A 21,864-nucleotide genomic window follows, 5' to 3' on the forward strand; every position below is an offset into this window, starting at 1 on the left:
TCTTGCCGCATGTCCCAGCTGCGCTTAGCTTCAGCTCACAGACGGATAGCCCCGACATTCTCCTGTAGAATTCTCTGATACAGAGCAGAATTCATGGTTCCTTCTATTAAGATAAATTGTCCAGGTCCAGGCAGCAAAGAACCCCCAAACCATCACTACCACCACCATGCTTGACCGTTGGTATAAAAGGGACCCATGTCATCCAAAACGTTTTTTGAACTCATCTGTTTCATAGAACATTCTTCAAAGAGTCTTGATGATCATCCAGGTGACTTTTTTGTTGCTGAAAACTTGAGTCAACTTTTTGGATGAGAAGGGTCCCATTATGCCTGGCGAAAACCAAACACTGCATTTCACAGTAAGAACCTTATACCAATGGCAAGAATGGTGGTGGTAGTGGGATGGTTTGGGGATGCTTTTCTGCCTCAGGACCTGGACGACTTGCCTTCATGTATCGAAGGAGCCCTTCATCTAATATTAGGTTTTGGTTGAAAATATGCAAAAATGTTGAAAATCAGAAATGGGATAAATACTTTTTCACAGCTCTGTAATGCACTACTTTTGATCCGAGGGTTATGGTGCCATTTGGGATACAGCCCATGTTTTTGTGTGCGCCACCCATCCAGGCTCCAATCCAACACTAATTGTATAGTGAAAAGCCAGGTATAATGTACGTGTCGTCCGTTAGACATAATGACACGGCATTTCACAGCAGTGACAAAGTCCTCTATCTAGCAGGGCATTTAGAACACCCTGGTTGTACTGATGAAGGTAAGATAGGGGGGCAATCAGGGGAGCGCACACCATGTCAGATGAAAAGCTGCCATCTTGGAGGGTGTTTAATCAGGGACTGTCACGACGAGCGCTGCCTTCCCTGACATTTGTGCTTACAGTGTGTGTGTGTGTGTGTGTGTGTGTGTGTGTGTGTGTGTGTGTGTGTGTGTGTGTGTGTGTGTGTGTGTGTGTGCTGCTAGATGGAGCCATGTGATAATTAGAATGCTTTATTCTTAGTCTCTCCCCGTAATTACCCGGAAACCTCAGTGTGGCCCGTGTGCGGCGTGAACAAGTCGAGCGCTGTTTATCAAAACGGTACGATCTGACTGGCTGGCGTCTCGTGCTTGGCACTGCACCATGGTTGACTGTCTACAGTGGCCGATTCATGCATTGATTGCCACTTTGTGTTCCCTCGCCAGACCTGGGTATACAATGTGACTCTTGTGTCTGTCACTGTGTCCCTCCTGCTGTCAGTGTGCATGTGCTTGCATGCCCTGAGTCATTGTCCGATCTTCCAATGAGTTCCTGCAAGACCTTGGAGTTGTCGCAATTAACCATTAGGCTTTTGGCTGAATGAGATCAGGTTCATCTTTTCGATGCGAAAAGATTTCAGCTGTTGCCCTCAAGAAACCACAGGTTAATGTGTTATCCCTAGCAGCAACATTTCTAAGATATATTCTAAGATATTTAAGAATGAGTCCTAAGATATATTACATCTCAATTCTTGACATTGACAATTATGAAGATTACATTCTGTTTAAAGGCCCTTAAAGAAATGGAGGAGCATTACCGTCATCTCTAAGACCACATGGTTGAACAATGGTTGAATTCCTTTTCATGCCTCCCAAGGCCTTACTGTGGTAGAGCTATAGAAATACCGCTAAGTACAGTAGCAGTGCAATGGATGGGGGAGATCATACATTAGCTCTACTGCTTATTGTTGAAGATATGTTTTGTTCTTATGGCCTCATAACAGCTGATAGGCCTCTGCCCAACCCCTCCCTGGTAATAAATAAATGCACGACAGTAATACACAAATAGAATACATATAAATCTATTTCCTTTAAAGGGGAAATCTGCAGTTGCTTCGTCCATTTTTGGACTTGAGAAATTAATGATACTGTATGTACCCATTGATGGTTGAAGAATGTAACGTGTAAATGCCCAAAATATAAACTTGTTTTACTCCAATGTTTATAAACAAAGCAAATGTAAACAAAGACTATATAAAGCCTCAAAGCATGGTTATGACTATAATTCGACATCATGGATGATCAGTCTTTGCATCCATAGCTCTGTCTATGAATAGGAGAGTGGTTACATTTCTCCAGACCCATCCCTCAGGCTTTTGTTTTGCCGGAACAGGGGTGGGGGAGGAACACTTTATTGTTTCGATGGCTGATGGCCATTTAAAGATAAGACTTGATGACCAGAGCAAAAAAACTCAACCAGTACTCTGTGTCTATGCTGGTGGTACAGTACGGTCGCAAATGGGTCGCAAAAATAAAAGATGTACAATTCAGCAAAAATACAGCAGGAAATTATCTATTGAAAACACAAGCCTAATTTTTTTTTATTTGTTGACCATTCATGTTCATATTTCAGTGGATGCTCTTCTGCTACAGTATGTCTGGCATTATAAAAATAACCATCTGTGCATCAACGCAAGAGAAAATGGCAGTTGTAGGATGTTGACATTGTCTGTAGCCAGGAAATAGTCCAAGCATGCTCTGTCTTGGGTTTCTGTTCTCTGTTGTGGTTTACATCAATATCTGACTGTGATCATTTTTTTAGACGAGCTAAACATGACTGTGGGTTTCCTTGTTGCTATTCAACACAGTTTTATCTGTGTTCAGTATATTTATTGAATTGCAGCCAAGGGATTCCTTGCCGATGGCGCAAGTCTATTGTTTTAATTTTGTGATATTGAACAAGCAGTGTCGTAAAATCTTATCTAATAGAAAAGACCTTGGAGGCAAAAAAATAAAATAAAAATAAGTACATTTGCTCTCATCGATGAGGCCCCTGAAGTCTCTCTTGCATGCTTGGCTCCCCCTAGTGGAGTTACAATATACAAAAACTCTTGTCTGATTTTGCTGCTCAAAATGTTTATTGCAGACAGACTGATGTTATACTTCACTCCAGACTCTGTTGAAATTATGGTTGTGTTAGAAATGGCACCCTATTCCCTTTATAGTACACTCATTTTTGACCAGGACTCATAGGGCTCTGGTCAAAATAGTTTCACTAAATAGGGAATAGGATGCCATTTGGAATATGTTGCTACTGGGCCTTCAGCCAATACATTTGCATGCAGATGCACATCCTATGCAGACAAACACGCCTATGTTTCAGCCAGTCCCTGCAAAGAGAGACATGCATCAAAATAGAATTGAAATAGAAAATAACAGATAGGTGTTCAAAATGAGACGGATTTAAGCCTTACTTCGGGACTCATCTTCATGGACCCATTTCTCCTGGTGACGTCAGTTATGTTTTTCTTAGCACTGATGGAAACGAAGAGGAGACTTACCACCATGTTACATCTGTGCAGTGAGTGAATACCTCTAAAATGGATGCTTTCTTTGCTCCCTTCCCTGAGGTAATCACTGATCGGTACACGAGTGGACACGGAAAAACGTGCGTTCCCCATTGCTTTAATCAAAGTGTCGGATCATGGATTTCCTCAATGGAAAGAAGGAGCAACACATGTTAAGGGTATTTGAATAGGTCCATTGACTGTCCTGTGTGTGAGACACCCTCTAGGGTTTATACTACCTGTGGCGTTGGAAGCCATAGTAGATCCCCAGAAAAACCACAACCAAAACCACAGCAAGGGTTACACACACGATGAGCAGCACTGGCTTGTCTGGGTTAGGAGGGCTGGGTGGAGCCACTGTGTGATAAAGAGGAGAGACACACACCATTATGAGATGTAATCACAACAGAAATGCAGATCTTGCACATACCTTCCTGTTGACTTGTTGTTTTATACGCTAATTTATGCTCTAATGTGAAACATAAACAATTACAATGTGCTGCAGTAAACACAGTATATCATGGAAGGAGAGGAAAACAACCACATTAAATGTGCATTGAAATTGAGTTCTGGAAAGGAACCGTATCAGCATATACAGTCAGACTTCATGCGTGACGTATTCCTATCATTTTGGAAGAACAGACAGTCATTTAGCTTTGAAGGATAACTATAATATGTTTCCTGCCATTACTCAACAGTACAACGTCATTCTACCTCAGCAGTTGTGGAGCAGGGCTGTATTTGATGTACTCACAAGTGGGAGCTGTGCTGAGGGACTGATAGAGCAGCAATCCAGAAACTCCTAATTCCTCCATAACAAGCTGAGGAAACAGACATGCATTTCACTAATGTGGAAAATCAACAACTCCCTAAGGGAGTCCGCATACTCACAAAAAAATAACAGTATTTTATTCAATTCAATCTTTCTCACTCACCAAGTATCATCACATACAAAACAGGATTCAAAAGTACAACGCAGCTACTAATTTCTCGAAAGGACTTTCTCCTTCACTTAGTCCTGAATGCAGAGGTCAACATATCTTCCTTATTGTTATTGCTTTAAGATATGGCTTGAGATTCAGTGGGCATATTCACTCTATCAATCAACCATGACACATCCACTAAATTCTGCCATGGAATCAGGTGCCCACATTTACAGCAGGAATACTGTAACATGTTTTACAGGAAGGAAAATCTCTGCTGTAAAGCTAAATTACAGTATTAATCTGGCAACTCTGCAAATAATTGTGCTGTAATTAAAGAAGGGACATTTTTACAGTGCAGATTCTTCAACTCAAAAACGGTTAAGTAAATACAATATTCTGGGAATATTTGTAACAGCTGAAGATCAGAATGCCTGGAGGGCAAGATTATTTCAAAAGCAGTTAAGATTATGCCATTAGGTAGGTAAACATATCAAAATGAATATCATGTAATACACTGACACAGTATTTTCCTGTAAATCAAAATACTTTATTATCATCAACAAAACATATGGGGGCGGCCTAGTCCTGAAAAAAAGTATGTTCAATGGAGACTAATCTTTAAAAAACATTTATCCTCTTTTCTGTATTTTAATGGAACATATATTTTAGTATAAAACAGCCTCCCTGAGTCACAAAGACACATGTTGCAATAGCAGTCCAACATATTTAGCACGTAACAGAAAAATAAAAACATTAAATATACATTTTGTTCGAAAGAAAACTAAGATTCTTTCCAATAGAGATCCCTTTTAATGTGCTAATCCCCCACACAAAAGAGCATCGTAGTCCCAGAGCAAATTGTTTTGCTTTGCTTAGTCGGGGAAAACGTGGCAGCTCAGCAGCCTCTTTGTGCTGACCTCCTCCACGCATGGGCGTTATTATTTTCCGAGTCATTTAAGTCGCATAAAAGCACTTAATTAATAAGCGGCCCATCCATTTGTGGGGTCTCCTTCATAGTTAGTTGAGCATTGCTTCTGAAGCCAGGCGCCGAGGCGAATCCCGTTAATTGAGCGGTGTCAAGAGAAGAATCTGTAAACAGAAAGTCACCACATAAATACATCCATGGAAATATTAAATAAAGCAAGTCGCAGAGGGGTTTTTATTTCCTTCTGAATTTCCACACAGTAGTTCCCAGGGGCCAAGTCCATTCAATTGGAATCCGTCCAGCAAGGGGTCTCTTTTCCTGTCCTTTTTACTGCTTATTCTAGTCACAAGGAGCAACACACACACAGACACGAATGGAAACATTTCAAGTCCTCATTGTTGTGGTCGTGCCTCATTCTCGCTCTGAACACGCTGAATGGGAGAGGCCATGTACACACGGCCTGGAGTGTTTCGCCCTCAAACAGGCCTTTTTCTCATTACTACTATTTGGTTATATGGTGCTTCAGAAATAACACATCTGTGTGTGTTTTCCAGTGAGTCATTGTCGGTACTGTTGAAAATCAACAGATAACATACACTTGACAGGCAAGGGGAGTCGACTGCAGGAAGTGTGTGTGTGTGTGTGTGTGTGTGTGTGTGTGTGTGTGTGTGTGTGTGTGTGTGTGTGTGTGTGTGTGTGTGTGTGTGTGTGTGTGTGTGCGCGCACGCGCATATGTGTTTTTGCTTGGTCTCCATTGCTTTAGAGTGGGGCTCCCATAGTAATCCATGCTTGTGTTTCTCCTTTTGTCAGTTGCTGGTGTGTGTGTCCGTTGGCATCTCTCAGTGTCTTGGCCTCCCTTGGTGGGTCTGGTGTTAGAGAGAAAGAACAAGCCCTTAATTATATACAAGTCATGTTCAACATAGCCACTGACACAATTCTGACACTGAAACACTGGTAAGGTATAGGCAGACAAACACCCAGCCAAGGATACAGCTCCTGGCTGTATCCCTGCCAAATACTCTTGTCATTACTCCAGTAGACAGATACTTGTCACTCAACAGAAAGTGCAGGCCCCGCTATAAAAGCTGCTTGGCAAGCTCCCCTGTGACTAGGGTTGCAAGGGAGGGTATATTACTGGAAACTTTTGAAGTTTCAACGATTTTATGTAGTTCTTTTGGGTACTTCAGATTATCACAGGTGTCTGTCATTATCTCTGTCCCTCTGTGTGGCCTTATCACAGATAAAAATATATAAAATAATCAAATAAGATTTTAAAATACAAAATAAATGACAAAGTAAAACTAGATCCTAAATATAAAACATCAACTCAGTGAAGACCATTGGTGTTTAATATGACTTTCAACATGAAATATCCTTTATATATTTATTTGACCATGTCAATATGCCTTTGTTGTTATTTAATGTTGTGGCGGCAAACTGGTGAAAAAAGTTCATCGTTGGAAGAGTTGCAGAGTTAATTGAAAATAATGCCATAGTTGATTAGATGCTTTTTTCATTAATTGGGCAATTTTCTCTTGTACCATATGGTCTATCCACTAGAAACTCATGGACACATATAACAAATAAATACTACATATTAATAAATATTTTTAAAATTACTCAAGTATAAATTACCAAAGTTACCATAGATTACCTGTTACTTACCAAAATTACAGAAGATTACAGTAACTTGGGTAAATTACCGGTAACTCCAAATTGCATCCTATTCCCTATGGGCTCTAGTCAAACAGTGCACTATAAAGGGAATAGGGTTCCATTTGGGACGCTGACTAACTGTCAGTGAGAATGAGAGGTGGGGAAACCAAAGACACTAAATGCACAGAGAATGACATGACAGAATGAGACAGGCATAATGATCACACATCTGAGACAGAGAGCCATGTGGCGATTAATGAAACATGAAATGGCTAATGAACATATATCAAACATATGGGAACGGTTGGCTCTGATATTAAACACTACTTTGGTGTTTACTTACCTGGTGTGGGTGGGCAGTGTTCCTGTGGGCATGATGAGTATGTTGACTGTGCCTGTGTGTGTTTTCAGCGTGCACGTGGTGGGCATTTCCCGAGTGCAGGTTGGCCGGCATGCTAGCACCGGGGTGTCTGCGGGGCGGGTGGGCATTGGGGTGTCTCTGTGCGTTGTGTACGTTGACCGGGGGCCTGAGAGGGCCAGTGGGGCCCCGGTTTGGGGACTGGTGCTGGGTGCGTTCTCTGGGAATAGTCTGGAACTGAGCCAGAGGGATCACGGGAGGGGGCGTGGGGGGCCGCTGGTGCCCAGGGTTAGGGCCTCGAGCTTGGGTGTTGAGCAGGGCGGCCTGTGTCTGGTGGTTACGGTTGTGAAAAGGGTTCGGGGTCGCCAGTGTGTGCATCTCCAGGGCCGTCTGAGTGAGGCTACTGGGGTTCTGTGTAACAGGCTGTGTTAGTGCACCCCAACCTTGTGTTGTTGTCTGTCTCTGGTCTTGTGTGGGCTGCGGTATCATGTGTGTGTTTCCCCTACCATACTGAATCCCGGTTTGTGTCTGTGGGATGTGATTTGGATTTGCGAGAGCTCGAATGTCGAGTGTGGTGCCTTGGGGCATGGTGGTTATTAGTCCCTGTGGGGCGCCTGGTCCCTGTTGTTGTGTCTGGGGGTTGTGGTAGCTGCGGGAGGCATTTTGTTGCCTGGGGCCAGTCTGGCTTTGAGAAGCAGTCTGAGCTGTGATCTGGGATTGAGCTCTGACATCCTGCCGGGCTCTCTGCCTTGGTGTACCGTGTGATGGGGACTGATATGCGACTGTGTGTGGCTTGGAGCCCCAGGCTCAGTGTTCGTCCCATGAGTGTGGGGGAGGTTCTGGGTCTGTCTGCCCGCCGTTGGTGCAGCCTTCCTGGGTGTAGATCGGCTCTGTGGGGGACTCTGGGTATGTGCTCCTGGCCCAGTCTTCCTGGTGTGTGGTCTGGATCGTCTAGCCTGGGACGGGGGACATCAGAGGTGCCATCAGAGGTGTAGCTGCTGTTGGGGAAGCCTGTACCCTTCTGGGGGGCTCGTTGGGGTATGCCGGGGTGCCCCTCAGACGGTCCCAAGGCATTTGTTGGCGGTGTGAGCTGGCACTTGGTGTGGTATGGCTGGCATCACGTGGCACAGAACTGGCCGCTGCTGGGTTGGAGTGTCTAGGCTGGGTATCAGTAGCCTGGTCCATCTGGTAGGTCTGCGTGTTGGCGTTTCGTTGGAGAGTGTGACTTCTACCCCTGTGTGTGTAACCAGTAGGAATAGGACCAGTAGAGACTTGAGGACCAGTGTCTAAGTTACTGTGGTCAACCTGTGAAGGATCACCAGGATATGACAAGCCAATTTGCATCCTGGGATTGGAGTATGACTGTCCAGTCTGTGTGAACGTTTGTGGGTTGATATTTTGAACTTGAAGAGCACTAGCACTGTTGGCTACATTGGTGGTGCTCCTCTGCATTGTACTGTCCTGTGGGCTTGTAAATTGTTGCTGTGACTGTTGGTTGGGTTGTTGACCATTAGTTGGATAGGAATTGAGATTGACGTGAACCGTGGCCACCTGTGCGTTGCTATTTTGATGGTTGTGTGACAGTGTGTTAAGGTTAACACCGACCTGAGTAGAACCCGCTTGTATGAGTATGTTTGGATTGTTCGGGTGGTTTTGAGTCATCTGTGGGAAGGTGTCGAGTGTGTTGGCATTTTGAGATGCAGCAGTGTGTGTGAAAGTGTCGTGGTCCTGAGGGGTGCCATTCTGTGGAAATGAATTGGCATTCGGATGTTGCGCATTGTGTGGGAACCTATTTCTGTTGGCGTGGCCATTGTGTTGGAGTGTGTTAGTGTTGCGTGGCGGTGTGTGTGTGTTATCGTGGCCATCGGGTGGGACAGTGTAGAAGTTGTGAGGGTTTGTGTGGAGCGGTGGGTCTGAGTGACGGCCTCTGCCTAAAGTCCGGGTACCATGTGGAGGGGGTTCAGTGGGCTGAAAGAGAGGGACAAAGAGAAGAGAAGGAAATACATTCATGGGTTAATTGCTTTCAGAATCATAATATTCTGGGAAAAAGAAGAGTGTCTTACTGTAAGCATGAGTTCTGGGTGTCTCTTTTGTCCTGTGGCCTCCTTCAGTCTTCGGTCAACTGCAATAAGAAACATTGTCACATACTGTATTCAAACACAGAAACATACGTTTACATGAGAATAGTGCACACAGGTCATTGTGAATGCTTTCAAAGAGTTTACAATATATTAGACAGACAGACAGACAGACAGACAGACAGACAGACAGACAGACAGACACACTCACCTCTCTTCCAGCGCACCAGGAGTACGATGGCTATGACGATTAAGATCAGAGCGACCACACAGCCAATCACTATGCCTGCGACTGCCCCTGCACTGAGGCATGTGCCTGAGAGGGAAGGGGGAGGGATGAGGGGGAGGGAGGCCGAGACAGAAAAAGTGATGAGCAGGGGGATAATTAATAATGATAATGAGTCTGAGACACGGAGCCCAGACAGACAAATGGAAAAGAAAGAAACGAGGTTTCAGAAAGAGTATGATGAAGTGATGGCAGGGGAAGAGAGGTGAGAGAATGAGTGGTGGAAATGGAGGGAACATCAGTGAAGACAGCTGAAAGTCATAGAAAAAGAGTTAGATTCTCATTGTGAGAGCACTTGGATTGATCAATCTTTTGCTGATGGGCTAGGCTGGGCCAAAATGTTCCCCTCTCTTCACTCGAAGATGGATGCCGTCCAAAACTAACAGTCATCAGAATGAGTCACGTCAGTGTCCGTCCTGCATAACTCACCCACGATGGCCAGGCCCGTCCCCTGCTCCGACGTGGCGCCCGTGATGGCATTGCTAGCCACGCACTTGTATTGGCCGCTCTGGTTGGTGGAGAAGGTCTGGAGGCTGAACACGCCACTGTCCAGTTGGCCAGACGCCACGGGTTCATTGTTGTATTTCCAGGAGAAAGTGGCGGGGGCAGTGAGTCAGACACGCAGGTGAGTCGGATCGTCTGGCCTACCACTGCATCCGCTCCTACCACACAGTCTGCCGGGGAAGCCTTGCTCAGCACGGGGGTGTCGGGACCATCTGGAGGGGATGGGAGGGGGGCGGGGGAGGGACATCAACAGACAGACTCACAGACTTTCACAGTAAAGTTTCACCTCAAAATGCATGGGGTCAATATTACTGGGGTTGGGTATGACTAGTGGCTTCACGAGTCGTTATTGCTAATGCAAATTAGCCCTGTAGCCCTTATAGTGATGTGCTTCTGTGGCTAACAGGCAGTTACATTACTTGGTGTAATGCTAGCTAGTAAAACAACTAGCTCATAGTATTAGCATTAGCATTTTAGCTGCTGGGTCATGTACATTACGCACCAAACAAACGAAAATAGACTAAAACAAGGAAAGACAACTGACTTCTCAAATCAGACAATTTGTTTGTGTGTGTGCCCTAATTAACACAACCCTGGACACCCTGGATAGTGACTCACAGTCAGAGCCGGACCACCACATCTGGGGCCACAGTTTCCCCTGCGATTCTAATGGTGTGGTCTTACAGCTAACCTCATGCTATTCTACACATTCAGCAATTTTCTTCTGTATTTTTTTAACCCTTATTTTACCAGGTAAGTTGACCGGGGTTTAATAACCCTACTCTTACGTTAAGTGCCATGAGATCTTTAGTGATCACAGAGAGTCAGGACATCCGTTTAACATCCCATCCGAAAGACAGCACCCTACACAGGGCAATGTCCCCAATCACTGCCCGGGTGTATTGGGGTATTATTAAACTGAACAAAAATATAAATGCAACATGTAAAGTGCCGGTCCCATGTTTCATTAGATGAAATAAATACAAAATCAATGCATTTTTCATACTCCGCTCAAATGTTGTGCTCAAATGTGTTTACATCCCTGTTAGTGAACATTTCTCCTTTGCCAAGATAATTCATCCACCTGATTAAAGCTGATTAAACAGCATGATCATTACACAGGTGCACTTTTTGCTGGGGACAATAAAAGGCCACTCTAAAATGTGCAGTTTTGTCACAACGCAATTCCACAGATGTCTCAAGTTTTGAGGGTGCCAGTTTTGGCATGCTGACTGGAGGAATGTCCACCAGAGCTGTTGCCAGAGTATTGTGCCAGATAATTGAATGTTCATTTCTCTATCATAAGCTGCCTCCAACATCATTTTAGAGAATTTGGCAGTACGTCAACTGGCCTCACAACCGCAGACCACGTGTAACCATGCCAACCCAGAACCTCCACATCCAGGGAAAAACGTATTCTGATTGGCTGGGCCTGGCTCCCCAGTGGATGGGTCTGGCTCCCAAGTGGGTGTCCTACGCCCACCCATGGCTGTGACCCTGCCCAGTCATGTGAAATCCATAGATTAGAGCCTAATTTCTTAATTTAAATGGACTGATTTCCTTAAATGAACTGTAACTCAGTAAAATTGTTTGAATCGTTGCATTTACATGTTTGTTCATTGTATATTTTTTTATATACCAGATGAAAGGGTGCCTCCTACTGGCCCTCCAACACCACTTCCAGCAGCGTCTGGTCTCCCATCCAGGGACTGACCAGGACCAACCCTGCTTAGCTTCAGAAGCAAGATAGCAGTGGGATGAGGCTTAGAGGAAATTGTGCAGTTACAGTATATAGCTAATCCCATGCTATTCTACACATTTTGCCATTATGAGGCTGAGAGAAAATGTTGCAGTTTTAAAGCTAATTTCAGGTTAATTACAATTCTACATATTTTGCAATATCTTATCACGTGCTCATATGCTATCTAATTTCCCCTGGATTACCCCTGCGTGCCAAATCGGTAATCCAGCCCTGCTCACTTGTGAGAATGTGTGGGAGTCTAATTAGCTTATGTTATTAGCATTAGCAGTTGAGCATGCAATTACTCACAGTAAACTGTGAGGGTCTTTGAGGCGGTCTGAGCGCTGACGAGGTTAGAGACGGTGCAGGAGTAGAGCCCGGCATCTTCCCTCCTGGCCGGGTTGATCACCAAGTCGCCCCCTTTGATAGTGACCCTGGAGTTTGAGGTGAGAGCAGAGCCCCCTTTACCCCACAGCACACTGGTCTCTGTCCCCTTGGTCCAGGTACAGCGCACAGACACATTGCCCCCCTCCAGAGCCACTGACGGCACAAACATAGTCACGCCATCCACTGCATCTAGGGTGGGGAGAGAAGAGAAGCAGGGAGACTATAGACTGGGCCTAGATCTGTTTGTTGCGTCTTGCCAACTCCTACAGCCATTGACAACTCTTGTGGACATGCCAACTCCTATGGTAATTGTCAACTCCTAGTATGGTCATTGACAACTCCTATATTCATTATCATGCCACAAACTATTCTGGGACCAGGCTTGTGAGATGAATGTAAATACTGGAGCAGTAGACTGATTGGGAGATACACACACACAGGGAGAGCTTTGGAATGAGCCATTACTGGGCTTTCACAGTGTGATCACAGACAGAGGGGGAATCAATTCAAGCTTCAAAATACGCTGAAAAAAAGAGGGACTCTTAGTGTTTTCTGCCTAAACTAATTTTGTTTAATGAAAATAATGGAGGGTTGGGAGAAGAAACAATATCCAGACATGGGAGCAGATGGTGAAGGGGCAGTCAAAATGCCAATAAGCACTAAGCCTGGACTGAGAAAATAAAGATATAAGTGCCATCTGTAACTAAAAACAATAGTAATTACAAACACTAACAGGTCTGGGCAAACAAGTGGCTATAATCACATTACACTTACATGCTCGATTTTCCACCACTGCTAGTCACTTTCTTCTGTAATATTCCCTCCCATCCTCCTTTATCTCCCTCACTCCATCACTTCCTCCCACCCTCCCTCATTACATCACTCACTACATCCCTCATTCCTTTCCTCCTTCATTATATCACTCCTTTCTTCCCTCCCTCCTTCATTACATCCCTCCTTCCTTTCCTCCCTCATTACATCACTCACTACATATCTCCTTCCTTCCTCCCTCATTCCACCCCTCCTTCCTTTCCTCCCACCCTCCTTACCGAACACCCTGAGCTGTATGGACCTGGTGTTTTGGGCCAGGCCCGTGGTGGGCAAGGGGTCCACCATCACTGTGTAGTTCCCAGCGTCTCTGAGCTGGGCACTGCCGATACGGAGCTGGGTGGCTGTGATGGTGACCCTGCCCTGGTACTGGGTCACAGTGTTGAGCACCGCACTGCCCCCCACCCACAGCCCCAGGGGGGTCACTCCACCTGGGTACCCCCATGTGATGGAAAACACCTGGAACACTGTGACCACCGTGAAGACCGCATCAGTGCCAGTCTGCACCAGGACTGGATCTGATTTAAACTGGATTGAGACCAGGTCCTGGGAGAGAGCGACGGAGAGGAAGACTAGAGGGTGGGAGAGGGGGGAGAACAGAAGGAATACACTGCTTATCACTCATTTACCTGCTTACTTTCTTACGGTGATTATGACAGGTTGTTATAACACTGGTATGAGAGAGTTTGAGGGGTATATAGTTGGGGGAATTATCTAAACACTTTACAAGCATATAAAAGGCCCCACAAGTCTTTAGCAGATGAATTATACTAAATCAAATGAATATGCTCCTGATCAGTCATGGTGAATTGACTTTACAAGGTGTGCAAGAGAAGGACAAAAATTGAGATGAATTGCACCGAGGTTCCCTCGTTGATCATTTGCCGTAAAACAGCAGCACACGTTTAAAGCATTGTTAAAAACCATACAGTGCTTCACTGACTTCAGTAGAGGTGGACATTGGAAAGAGTAAGTATGTATGGGATTCAGAGACTGTGTTCCAAATGGCACCCTGTTCCCTTTGTGGTGCACTACATAGAGCTGGGCTGATATGCCATTGGACATTGTGTATTAGGATATCACACACCCTGACAAAGGTTGTTAAGCTAACACTTTGGTTGAATAAATTCACAAGGAGAGATGAGTGTGTGACTTTATTTTCCATTTATGCAACAGAACACACAGACTAAGAACACACGGACTAAGAATGCAGCCGAGCTGGGGAGGAGTCATTGTTTCTGTCACCTTGGAATTTCCCAATTAAAAATGTAGAGCTACTCCTCCAACATTTTAAAAATACACACCATCAGCATTCTTTTCAGCTTAAGGTAGGGTACTCACTGAAGTCAACATTGAAGCCCCTGTCAGAAAATTGAGTGAGGAGAGATGCCTTACCTGCCAATGACAGAACTACGGGAAGCAGGTGTAGGTTCATCACATCAGTCAGGATAGCCTGTGGAGTATTTTTGACTCAGACTCAAATCACCACTAAATTAAAGTGAATGAAATGTGTCTGTTTAAGACATATTAAAACACAGAAAGAAAGAAAGAAACCCAGGCTGTGTTCTTCTGAAAACACAAATAGGATATGCTAGTAGCTTAGCGTGCTAGCATTCTAAACCAGACAGAGTATATAGGGTTAATCTATTGTGAATAAACTCACTTTCACTTAATTAAAAATATGTCTTGAAAGATTTTCAATGTCAACACTTACGACAGACTTTTCTCTCTTCTCTCATGTTTCAGTTGTAAAATCCATAAGCAGATTTTTGGCAAAACCAGTTTGTTTATGTGTGAAAGGTTTCATTTCCTGTTTCTCCACTATTACCTGTCTCCACAGGTGTATTCATTAGTCGACACCTTAGTAAAACCTCTTACAACGGAAAACGTTGAGCAATAAAAACAACAGTTTCTTATAGGACAAATTCAGATAGGTCCCTCCCTGTTTCACCCTTTTTCTTCTGTTTGGTTCCCAGTGAATACACCCCTGTCTTGCAGACACACCTGTCCTCTTAAAGGGATCGTTCGCCTCAATTACTTGAAAGCAGCATTGTGAGCCTATGGGCCAAGAGAGCACGCAATCCATGCTGGGTTTGTTTATTTAGGCACACCAGCTACAAGCATTAGTAGCCGATGACACCAATTAGTTTCCATTCAAAATCACAACCATATCCTGCTGTTCTTTCTCAGTTGATGCTTGTGGGAAAACTTAACATTTTTTAATTCAAGAGCAAGTTGTATCTGTGTTGAATATTTTACACATGCTCCACTTATAAATGTGGGGAGCTGAATTTCTTTTGAGATGATTTGATTGTGAAAATACGAATGTGCTAGTGCTGCCCTTTAGCAGAGAAGGAATGATCAAACTGGCAAACGCATATTGTAGCCTTGTAATGTAGGCTGTGTGGAGAATGTATTTACCGACTAAAGTTCAAAATGATAAATAAAATAAAAACATACATTGTATAAAAAGCTTCAGTTCTATCAATTATATCTATTTAAAAAAGTGTATCTTTGTCTTAGTTTTTCTTTTCTTCCAGTGGAATGTTACTTGGTGGAACTAGGCTATACAGTATGTTGACCTATGGTCAAGAATGCATTGTCGTCCCATGAGAAAGATACATTCATTAACAAGCACTAGAAGTGAGAGCTGGAAGAGGAAAATAGCTGGTAGTAAAAGGAGCATGCACATGTTCGCATCCCAAGGGAGCCAAAGCAAGGGCGGGACACAAAGCATTATTACTATTAGTGAAATTCAGTGAATCAGTGAAATTAACACAGTCTGTCACAGCAAAGTGAAAAGGTTTTCTTCCTGAATAAATGAAAGAATGGAGCTCTTGATTATGCCTAGTAGCCAAGTCTTACTTATTGTTTCCATGCATTCTTTCTGCACCAATCTACTGGTAGTAGATAAACAACATCAGGCCCGTCGCTACTGTACATATGACACAGGCAAGTCAGTTAAGAACAAATTCTTATTTACAATGACGGCCTTCCCCCGGCCAAACCGGAATTGTGCGCCACCCTATGGGACTCCGAATCACGTCCCGTTGTGGTACAGCCTGGAATCGAACCAGGGTCTGTAGTGATGCCTCTACCACTGAGATTCGGTGCTTTAGACCGATGCGCCACTCAGGAGCTTGTGAAATTCCCAGATAGCTGCTCAACTAGTGGCAGTAGTCACTGCCCAGCTCCCTGAACCGACAGTACATGGTCAAAAGTATCTTGAACATTAACATCTGCTTGTTGAACATCTAATTCCAAAATCACTGGCATTAATATGGAGTTGGTCAACCCTTTGCTGATATAACAGCCTACACTCATCTGAGGATGCTTTCCATTAAATGTTGGAACATTGCTGCAGGGACTTGCTTCCATTCAGCCATAAGAGCATTAGTGAGGTCGGGCACTGATGTTGAGCAATTAGGACTGACTCGCAGTCTGCGTTCCAATTCATCCCAAAGGTGTTCGAGGGGGTTGTGGTCAGGGCTCTGCGCAGGCCAGTCAAGTTCTTCCACACCGAAGCACAGAATAGTCTAGAATGCCATTGTATGCTGTAGCGTTAAGATTTCCCTTCACTGGAACCAAGGGGCCTAGTCCGAACTATGAAAAACAGCCATAGACCATTATTTATCCTCCACCGAACTATACAGTTGGCACTATGCATTCGGGCTGGTAGCGTTCACCTGGCATCCTCCAAACCCAGATTTGTCCATCGGACAGCCAGATGGTGGAGCACGAGTCAACACTCCAGATAACGCATTTCCATTTCTGGCCATGGAAACCCATTTAATGAAGCTCCCAGCAAACAGTTCTTGTGCTGAAGTTGCTTGTAGAGGTAGTTTGGAACTAGTGAGTGTTGCAACCGAGGACAGACGCTACACACTTCAGCACTTGGCGGTCTCGTTCTGTGAGCTTCTGTGGCCTACCACTTCGCAGCTGAGCCGCTGTTGCTCCTAGACATCTGAATGAGACAAGATCTGATCACACAGTGGGCTCAGAGAGTGTTGAAGACCAGGATAAATCTATCCTGAGTAGCACCTCTTCTATCATGCCCATAATCCCATATGACCAGCCAACATCCCCCCATTACTAGCCTCACAGTTAAGCCAGGGAAAGCTAGTGTTGGACTTTGTGACAGCACAATGAGTAGAGAGAGCCTGGACAAGGAGCTGAAAGCTTTCCAGAGCACCTCCTCATCTGCAAGTATCACTGATTTTCCCACATCTAAGGGAACACCCTCCCTCACGGACAGAACCCTTCGGGTAGGAAAGAGCCATAAGTGGCACAACCAGCCTTGTCTCCCAGTCAGAGGTTTTAGATAAGGTCACCATGGCAATATGTTGGCAGCGTGGGAGGATGCCGCTTCAGCTGAGAGAAAGCTTCAAGGCCCTTCTCTCTGTATTTAAAACAAAGGATCTTTGTGGTGGCTGGATGGGCGTTTTGGACCCTACCATTATTTGTCAGTGTCTTATTGATGCATTTGTAAATGCGTGCACAAGGAGGATGGACATGTGTCTCGGCGGGAGGATGTGCGTCTGCTTGTCCGCACGCATGGACATGGGCTCAGTAGGCCCGAGGGTAACGTGGCTCCTTACTTAGGTATCTGAACATCTTTGATAATATAGATAATTGTTTGTGAGTGGATCTCTATGTAATTGAATTATGTTGTTATGAATGTGACTCGGGTCTCTGCTCTCAATCCAGCATTGATGTTGACTGATATGTATGAATTTCAATATATTTCCTGCAACAACAAAAAAAGTACCCTATCGGTATACTTGAGTAAAAAGTAATGATTTCGTAATAGAATAACTCAAGTAAAAGTGAAAGTCAACCAGTAGAATACTACTTGAGTAAAAGTCTAAAAGTATTTGGTTTTAAACATACTTAAGTATCAAAACTAAATGTAATCGCTAAAATATACTTAAGTATCAAAAGTATAAGTCATTTCTAATTCCTTATATTAAGCAAACCAGATAGCACCATTTTATTTTATTTTTTTCCACGGATAGAGAAGCATGTGTTTAGTGAGTCTGTCAGATAAGGCAGTAAGGATGACCTCTTCATAAGTGTGTGCATTGGAGTATTTCCCTGTCCCACAAAGAATTGAAAATGTAACGAAAACGTTTGGGTGTCAGGGAAAATGTGCAGAGTAAAAAGTTCATTATTTTCCTTAGGAATGTAGTGAAGTAAAAAGTCAATGTTGTCAAAAAATAAATAGTAAAATAAAGATACCCATACAGATACTTTAAAGTATTTTTACTTAAGTACTTTACAACACTGAACATGAATGTTGGAATGACAATTGAAAACAGCGATAGTCTTGAAGATACTGTTTCATCCAATGTAGGGTTCGAACAAAAGTCTGGAATGTGGAATTGTTTCCTTTTTTTACTGGCATTTGTGTGCCTTGCACCGCATCAAGGATGAATTCAATGTATGACTATTCAGTCAGGAGTACAAGCTGGTACAAGGGAGACACTGTACAGTAGGAGTCACGTTCTGTTTCTCCTCTAGATACTGTCGGAGTCACTCCCTTATCACCAGGCTAAACTTCATTCCTGCCATACTGGATTGTGGGAAGGGAAGAAAAACAGGTACACACTTACATACAGTAGCTATTTTAAGTGCCAGTAGGCATCGAGTTTGATGTCCATCAATCAGGAAACATTAGGCAAGAAAATAGAAACGCATCAAGCTTGACCTGTACGTTCACCCTACAGAATATCCAAATGAAAAGGTAAGCTATGAAGACCTGTCTTTTGTGTTACTGAATAACCTGGATGCTGCTGCTTTTAGTTGTCATATTTGGCATTCTTTGGCATGACAACCATTAGAAAGGGGTGCTATAACAGAATCACTACTCAGGCAAGTGTTATAGTCAACAGTAACCGTGAGCTCAAGGTTTAACTAGCCAACTGAGCATATTATCTTGTTACCATGGCATTTGACCATGTTTAGAATGTCTGCTTGTATCAGGTACAAAATAATGAACAGAAGGGATTGAGAGGAAAAGGATACAGTATTATATAATATATGATGCCGCCACATAACTAGATTTGGTGTCTCATTGTACAGTAATACAGAGCAGGTTAAAAATACGCAAGAAAAGTTTGAATATTTTAACAGCAATTCAAAATGCTCTGAAACTGCTCTGAATGCGTAGTATTGTTGTATATATTTTGGTGGTGGTTAATTTCTTTACTATCAAATGAGGAGAGACGAACTTACCACACAAGTCAGAGGTATACTTAAGCTAAATCTTTAACCACTTATAAATAAAGGAGCAGGTCAATACAACACACACACATAAAGTGAATAGATTGAGTGCTTTACGATAATGATGGCTGGTCGACGAATCACCCTCAGATGATTCGTTGAGAGCCCCGAGACAAAAGTAGAAAGTTATTTTATAGCCAAGATACATCTCTTTCAACCTACATGACGAATAACAGATGTATAGAATGGTTCACAAGGTCAAGATTTGTATGAAAGATACTTATAATTCACAGCAGACAGTATTTGCTACAAAAAAACGTTTTTATTGTGTAGAGAGTAGTGTCTGGCCCCCCCATCTCCATACTGGAGCCATGTCTCCCTGGTACCATATAAAACAGAAACAGAAGGTTTTATCACCCAAAAGACATCATAAATCACCCGTCAGTGTTATCTCCCAGAGGCCCATCCTCCGTAGAACACACACAGATGAGTGTTCCAACAACCCCTTATTCTGTTGCATAAAACACAACCATTTGATGCAATAATAGCATTATAACATAATCTTGTCATTTCCACCGTACTATGTTGCCACAGAACCATCTCTAAGGTGAAAAAAAATATGTCAAGCCCATTGAAACACATTTTATGCATATACAGTAGCTAACAATGATCAAAATACAGCTTGCTGTTTGATTTGAAGAGCATTTTGCCATCAAAGCCCCTTCAAATACATTAGGGGGATATGCCTCTGCCCCTGACAACGGGAGTGATAGAGTGCACATTTAAATGCTGTTGCAAACTCTTTCGCTCTTTATCCTCAGCATTGTAAAATCTAAATAGCTCTGCAGATGTGATGGAAACACAGCACATCCTGGTCTGGCGTATTTGTCTGATCCTGGCCCTCTGTGAGTTATTGTTTTTTTATAATCCACCAAGATACTGCCCTGCAAAAATAATGGTACAGTAACGTGTACATAAGACGTAAAGTAATTCCTTGTCTATCTTTCCTCAGTGGCCCACCCGCACCAATGCCTGTCAGTGCATTTCCAGAACAAGGATCTCTATGTGGCTCTGGGGAGAGACCTGGTCCTGCAGACCCAGTTCCAGATTACACCAACGGAGAAGATCGTCATGGTGATTTGGGACCTCCAGACTGAGAAGGGTCAGGGACAGGTCAGGCTGGCCGATCACCAAGATGCACCTGGCAATCCTCTAGACCAGAAGGGGGCCTTATTTAGGGTGGAGAATATAACATCATCTAACTATGGAAACTACATCATCACTGTGACTGACCAGAAGGGGAACGAGCAATCAGCAAATATAGTTGTTCGAGAGATTGGTGAGAAACAGCTACACCAATAATTCTGGTCACTACCTAGATTTAGTTTGGGTCAAATACTGTGCAAACTAAAAAGTCAAATAACCTTGACATTAGCCTCAGTCACAGGCGTTCACCTCACCTTCCGAACAATGTGAGTGACGTCTGGGTTCCGAGGCTACCCTTATGTGCAGAACTATGTAAGGATGCAAAAACCTATATATATATACCTAAACCTATATAATTTTTTCTCTCTCTCTCCCTCTCGCCTAGTTGCTGCTCCTGTGGCGTCTTTGTCGCTCCAGTGTGAGGTGGCCAATGACAGGGCACAGTGGGACAGCCCAGTGTTTTCCTGGTTGGTGGATGGGGAAGAGCTGTCCAATCAGACAGCCAATATCTCTGCAGATGGCAAGAGACTCGACGTGTCCGGAATGAAGGGCCACAACTACACCTGTGTTGTCAACAGCAGTCTGGGGACAAGTGTCACACACTACGTCACTGGTATACATGCGTTATAATGATTATTCATTATGACTATTGAGTTTTTTTTGTGTCTTTCATGCTTCTTTGCTGTTGCCTAGATTCTCCAACACCATCCCAAAGTAACCAATCCTGTAAGACTCTATGTGGTGTACTATTGGGCATCGTCATAGTGCTTCTAATCACAAGTGGATCCCTCTACTGGTAAGATTACAGAACATCTCCCTGGCTTGTCTTTTACAGTAATACATTCATTTGGCATTAATAAACTCCTGCTATTGTTTTTTGGTACGTGCACTTTTGACATTGCTGTGTGTTATTAACAGGAAATGCGTACAGCGGAGGACAAATGGGAATAGATGACCTTTAGGAGGTCCATCGCGTTCCGTTATCAGTCTTATCTATGACACTTTGTTACACACTGCACGATCACACAAGTCTTTGGCACATACGGACACAGTGATATGAGACGGTAATATTCTGTTGCAACAAGTCACAATACCAGACCAAATATCATTCCAATCAAGAGCTGTGGCCCTATTCGCCATCAATACAATATATTGACATGCCTATTTATCAAATTAAGTTGGTCACATACACATATTTAGCAGATGTTATTGCGGGTATAGCGAAGTGCTTGCTATTGGTGTATTTGTGGTATTTATTGATGCAAAGGATGCAAAGGACACATACATTTTGACTAATTAAGTCTTTGTATCTTTTTTTTTAAGTACTGTATGCCATCACATTTACATTGTGCACATGTACAAATATGTTCAAATTAACCTAAACCTACTTTTGTGATGCCTATGTATGATATAAAGCAAATGGGGAAAAAATTA

The 21,864-nt window shown here is 43.5% G+C and overlaps 2 protein-coding genes across 2 annotated transcripts; one reads left to right on the forward strand and one right to left on the reverse strand.

Annotated features, from left to right (window-relative positions):
• Positions 1-4,770: 4,770 nt before the first annotated feature.
• Positions 4,771-14,877, reverse strand: LOC135522370 (V-set and immunoglobulin domain-containing protein 10-like). Its single transcript, XM_064948549.1, has 9 exons — positions 14,717-14,877; positions 14,398-14,455; positions 13,224-13,574; positions 12,097-12,363; positions 9,972-10,258; positions 9,468-9,572; positions 9,242-9,300; positions 7,164-9,146; positions 4,771-6,030 (listed from the first exon to the last, which is right to left on the reverse strand). Exons 2-6 carry the CDS (start codon positions 14,435-14,437, stop codon positions 9,537-9,539), a joined length of 981 nt encoding a protein of 326 aa, XP_064804621.1. The 5' UTR covers positions 14,438-14,455; positions 14,717-14,877; the 3' UTR covers positions 4,771-6,030; positions 7,164-9,146; positions 9,242-9,300; positions 9,468-9,536.
• A 2,621-nt stretch (positions 14,878-17,498) lies between these two features.
• On the forward strand, positions 17,499-21,864 carry LOC135522371 (uncharacterized). The gene is made up of 7 exons (XM_064948550.1): positions 17,499-17,604; positions 18,523-18,745; positions 20,046-20,129; positions 20,237-20,563; positions 20,816-21,043; positions 21,124-21,226; positions 21,349-21,864. Exons 3-7 carry the CDS (start codon positions 20,078-20,080, stop codon positions 21,383-21,385), a joined length of 747 nt encoding a protein of 248 aa, XP_064804622.1. The 5' UTR covers positions 17,499-17,604; positions 18,523-18,745; positions 20,046-20,077; the 3' UTR covers positions 21,386-21,864.

This window comes from Oncorhynchus masou, chromosome 30 (assembly GCF_036934945.1).
Source record: "Oncorhynchus masou masou isolate Uvic2021 chromosome 30, UVic_Omas_1.1, whole genome shotgun sequence".
In the NCBI taxonomy this organism is placed as follows: domain Eukaryota; kingdom Metazoa; phylum Chordata; class Actinopteri; order Salmoniformes; family Salmonidae; genus Oncorhynchus; species Oncorhynchus masou.

Excerpts from the sequence above, each read along its gene's own strand:
- LOC135522370 (XM_064948549.1), bottom strand. The coding sequence starts at position 14,437 with ATGAACCTACACCTGCTTCCCGTAGTTCTGTCATTGGCAG. Across the intron at positions 13,575-14,397 it reads CGTAGTTCTGTCATTGGCAG|TCTTCCTCTCCGTCGCTCTC; the intron begins GTAAGGCATCTC and ends CCCACCCTCTAG. Across the intron at positions 9,573-9,971 it reads GACGGGCCTGGCCATCGTGG|GCACATGCCTCAGTGCAGGG; the intron begins GTGAGTTATGCA and ends CTTCCCTCTCAG.
- LOC135522371 (XM_064948550.1), top strand. The coding sequence starts at position 20,078 with ATGGAAACACAGCACATCCTGGTCTGGCGTATTTGTCTGATCCTGGCC. Across the intron at positions 21,044-21,123 it reads TGTCACACACTACGTCACTG|ATTCTCCAACACCATCCCAA; the intron begins GTATACATGCGT and ends GCTGTTGCCTAG. Across the intron at positions 21,227-21,348 it reads ACAAGTGGATCCCTCTACTG|GAAATGCGTACAGCGGAGGA; the intron begins GTAAGATTACAG and ends TGTTATTAACAG.